General features: G+C 31.5%; 1 protein-coding gene across 1 annotated transcript; it reads left to right on the top strand.

Moving 5' to 3' along the window:
* Positions 1-3745: 3745 nt before the first annotated feature.
* LOC129908163 (keratin-associated protein 19-2-like) lies at positions 3746-4620 on the top strand. The gene is made up of 2 exons (XM_055984492.1): positions 3746-3975; positions 4039-4620. Exons 1-2 carry the CDS (start codon positions 3880-3882, stop codon positions 4462-4464), a joined length of 522 nt encoding a protein of 173 aa, XP_055840467.1. The 5' UTR covers positions 3746-3879; the 3' UTR covers positions 4465-4620.
* The last annotated feature ends 286 nt before the right edge of the window (positions 4621-4906 follow it).

Raw genomic sequence — 4906 nt, 5'->3', positions numbered from 1 at the left:
TTCACAAAAACTGCATTAAATCGAAAACCGTAAGGATTTGGGATGAACAAGTTACCAAATAACTGTCAAATCGCATACAAAATTTAAAATTTCAATTTTTAAAGTGCGACTTTAAATTTAATAGAGTGTGAATCAATTGGGACTAAGGTCCAATTTATTCACACTCCATTAAATTTAAAGTCGCCATTAAAAAAGGGAAATTTTAAAATTTGTATGCGATTTGACAGTTTTATAATTTTTAATGGAGCCTTTACAAATAATGGAGAGTGAATAAATTGGGCCTAAGTACATTTAATTAAAATTCTCCATTAAAAACGAGAAATTTTAGATATTTTATTTATATGTCGATTTTTTTATTTGTAATGGGGACTTTATAAATACGTAAATTAATAAATTGGACCAAAAATGTTTATAAGAAAGCGTTTAAGTAACCATAATATTATAATTTTAGAAAATTTTTTTGATAAATCATTTCTCTGTAAAATGTTTCGAAGTTTCGTAAATTAAATTAAGTGTTGTGTTAGTTAATTTTTTCTTCAAAATGGCATACGAACTTTTTTTTTGAAAATTATTAGAAAATTTGTATATATGTATATAAAAAATATCTTTTTTTAAAACGACTTTAACGATTTTCATATTTTTTTTCTAAAAATTCCTTTTTAAAGGAATCATTTTTAGTTTTCATACATATGAAAAAATTTTGAAGTTTGTTTTAATTTTTTTTATTACATTTTTGAAGTTTGGTTTAATTTTTTCCGGAATCGAATTTATCATGAAAACGTGATAAAACTTATCACTTCACAGTTTCACAGATCGGGAATTGACCCCCAGATGGTGTACTTTGTTTTGTCATCAAAACCATTAAATACTGTGTTTCATTAATTATAAAACAGGATTTATTACACATGGTCGATATATACATATTTTGAGCTGAAACAATAAGCTTTCAAATGGTATAAAATTTATGGTAGGTTGTCATATAAAAAAACTGATGGAATAAAAAAAAGTTATATTTTTTCGAATTTTTTAAAATGATTTTTAAGGTTTCACTTCAACCACGTGTGAACTGGTGATGCAACCAGGCATCCAATAATCTTTTGGTTTTCGGTTATGAATAGAGCTTAAAGAGGCCTTCCTTTTGATGTCTCACTCGATGGATTTGGAGAACTTTTTTGAAAATACATTTGATTTTTTCTCGAAAATCCTCAAAAATAAATTTGTAATTTTTTAACATAAATGGAAAGGCCTATTCATTGTGAGCTCATGTCTGTTAACTAAATCTTGTTTCGAGACCTTGATCCGAAAATATCTGCTTCCGAAAGTAACAAAAAAAAAAAAAAAAAAATTTCGATTGCTAATAATTCAGCAACCAGACTTCCAATAAACTTTTGATTTTCTGTTATGAATGTAGCTTAAAGAGGCCTTCCTTTTTGATGTCTCACTCGATGGATTTGGAGAACTTTTTTGAAAATACATTTTCTTAAGGCAAGGGGTTAACCTTGATTTTTTCTCGAAAATCCTAAAAAATAAATTTGTCAGTTTCTTCTTAAATTACACCCAAAACCTTTTTTTTTTGGGTTTTTTCATTTGAAGAGAGTTGCTATTTTGTAGGTTATTTATTACTTTATTGGTTTTTTTACTATTTCGGCAATATTAGTTTAAATATTAGATTTTTTTTGACAAATAATGATAAAATAAGTTATGTGACACTTTTTCCTTTAAATAAGGTTGTCACATTATGGTGTTAAAATTTTAAAATGGCAACCCCTATTTTTATATTATTTCATTCCGCCAAACCCAAACCCAAACGACACCAAAAAAATGACAAAAAAGACAGTTTTGTCCTCCCGTACCTATATTAACGAAATTCATTTAGAGTATAAAAGTTAGCTAAGTTAACTAAGTTGCATTGAAAATCGTAAGTAAAATACTAGTATGAGTTTCAACTAAAAATCATTCCAACTGACAAAGCTAGATTATTTGCAATAGCTGAGGTTCCATAAAATCGTTTTTATCCGCATATTGAAAAGCAAAATATGAAGTCTTACTATGTTCTACAAGCTTTACACAAATTATAAGGTCCTGAGACCTTGAAAATAGACGAAACGATAATTTACATTTAGGTTTTCATTGAAAAATGCAATTTTGTAGCACAAAAAAAAACAAGACTTTTCGATCAAAGACATTTGTATTTATTCAAAAAAAGAAAAAAAAAACAAGCGATTTTTATTCGTTCTAAAATCCAATGAAACAGTTAAAATCGATTCCAATTCAATACTTAAATTTTGTAACTGTCTTGATGAATAATCAAATACAAATAATTTGATTATGCCTAAGGAAATTTTTATGTTCTCATGCTATATAATCAATTTTTTTCAATGACCACCTATATTATATCTTATATCATGTGAAAGCTTATTATTTCACCTTTCACATGACGTTTCAATCTTATTTCTGTGATGGGTACACGAAAAGCTAGAATTTTTTAAAGCCAACCATGTCGAAATTCCAAACTCAGATTACGGTACTTCCTACACTGGTGGCTAGTCATCGGCAACAGATCGTCACAGGTGTTTTGAGGTATTTTTCAAGTTTTTCAATTAAAGATTATATAACTTGTAGAACACGTACCATTATGTGTGATATATCAAATGAAAGGTAATATTATCAGCAGGCGTACTAAAGTTAAATAAATTTGTTATATACTCTAGATCAAAAGATATAACGTGTTTAGAAAAAGAACATCTTTTCACCGTTATCTCAGAACTTTGAATATGAAATTAATTGAAATTTTGCACAATTATAATTTATTTAATTACCTATCTACTGTATAAATGATTTTTCGTGTCGCTTTTTCGTTTCATCTTGTTTCAAATCACTACAATACTAAAGAAGTTCAAAAAAGATGAAAAATTATTTATAAGTAGGTATCACATCAAAATCTATATCCATAAGATTAACAAAACTAGAAAATAATCAGCCAACTAGCCGGTCAGTAATTAAATCCCAAAATAATGACTGCTATTATCTGATAGCTTCTAATAGAAATAATTCCCCCATCAACGCATTCCCATCGCCAGGTGGCAACTGATAAAAGATATGCTACCCACAAATTCACTCCATTGCGCACATTAGCAAAGAAATTATTATCAACAAACTGTTCCACTACCATAAGTATCCATATCCACTACCATCCACCACCGCCTCCCAGAGGAGATCGTATAGTTATTATCTAATTTTCCTGATGCCGTAACAAATCAAACACGAAAAACTCTTTACAGTTGTTCTTCGTTTTCAGCCGCTTTTCTGCCGCGCCCCAAAGCATCCCAAAAACCTATTACGTCTGCATCGCGAGATGAATGAAGCCATACAACTTATATTGCCCACAAATTCACCACTAAGCGGTCCCAGACATAAATCAAGGAGCAATAGAAATCGGGTGCCCATTGCACACCTCAAAATGGGAACGCGAGGAAAAACTGCATTCATCGTATGAGTTGCGTTACTGCTGGATACAGTGGATATAGACTGGACAGCGGACAGGTGGCAGTTTCGGTTAAGTAATTGGATTAATGTGGCAAGTAGCAAGTGAGTAGGGGTACGGATGAAATATAGATAGAAAAAAACTGATCCAAATGACTAAAAGAAAAAAACCTATTACTGATTAGCGAGAGAGTAACGCTAGCGTTTGTTTTGGTCGCGCAACTACATAACATGTTTTTTTGGTCATATCTTGTAGATGGATTGGAAACGATGCTGGTGCCAGTGCAGTGACTTACGCAGCAAAATAAAGGCACGCAGTTTTTGGAAATCAAAAGCGATTCCTAGTTCACGCGCTCCTAATTGGTAGGCGGGTATGATTAGGTTTTTTAGTATAAAATGCCTGAGGTGTTCCTTCAACGATATCATTCAGCAGTTGTCTATCATTCGACTAGCTCCATCATCCACATTAAATCTAGCAAGATGTTCAGATATGTGAGTATTATTGAGTCAAGTTGATTATTTAGAACAAAAAACTATATAACTTTTGCGTTACAGGTTGCCGTTGCCTTTGCTTTACTGGCCTGCGTGCACTCCAGTCTGGGAGGATTATTGGGTGGTTATGGAGGATATGGTGGATACGGAGGAATAGGTCATGGATATGGTGGATATGGCTTGGGCCATGGATATGGCATTGCAGCTAGCTATGTTGCACCGGCTGTCACTAAGATTGTGGCACCTATCGGCCACGGATACGGATATGGTGGCTACGGACATGGTTACGGATATGGAGGCGGATATGGCCATGGATACGGCCATGGTATTGGTCATGGAATTGGAATTGCTGCTGTAGCACCAGTTGCAGTTGCTGCTCCTGTCATTAAAGTTGCAGCAGGCATTGGTCATGGTTATGGCGGATATGGCCATGGATATGGTTATGGTGGCTATGGACATGGTTACGGTTATGGTGGTCATGGTTGGTAAAGAAGTTTCTGTTTCTGTAACCAATTTTTTTATAGGAGATAATTCGTAGAGCGCCATTATAGATAGAATGAATGATAGATTCTTTCTAAAAAAAAAAAAATATATTTTCACTCTCTCTCTCTATTAGACTTGATAATTATATAGTCAACATATACTTTTTTATGTGCATTTATTTTTAGTTGTTAAGATTTTTTTTTAATGTTGTTTTTTTTTTTATACCAAAAAATATACACAATATATTAAATACAAATTTTGGATTTTTTATTTTAACTTTAAATTTAATAAAAAGATATCAAGCTTAAAAATGTGAGCCTTTTTTTCCTTCCAAATTTGATAAAAATATGACTTCGGTATCCACTTTCTTGCTTTGATTAAATTTATTTTTCGGAAAATAAATTATGTATTTGCTTTCGTTTTTATGTTTTTGATTTAGAAGTTTTGC

The sequence above is a fragment of the Episyrphus balteatus genome, chromosome 2, assembly GCF_945859705.1.
Source record: "Episyrphus balteatus chromosome 2, idEpiBalt1.1, whole genome shotgun sequence".
NCBI lineage: Eukaryota > Metazoa > Arthropoda > Insecta > Diptera > Syrphidae > Episyrphus > Episyrphus balteatus.
This window is presented reverse-complemented; position numbering and strand designations above follow the sequence as displayed.

Bases quoted from the DNA above. Each gene is read 5' to 3' on its own strand.
- LOC129908163 (XM_055984492.1), top strand. From the start codon at position 3,880: ATGCCTGAGGTGTTCCTTCAACGATATCATTCAGCAGTTGTCTATCAT. The intron at 3,976-4,038 runs GTGAGTATTATT...TTTGCGTTACAG, and splicing joins CTAGCAAGATGTTCAGATAT to GTTGCCGTTGCCTTTGCTTT.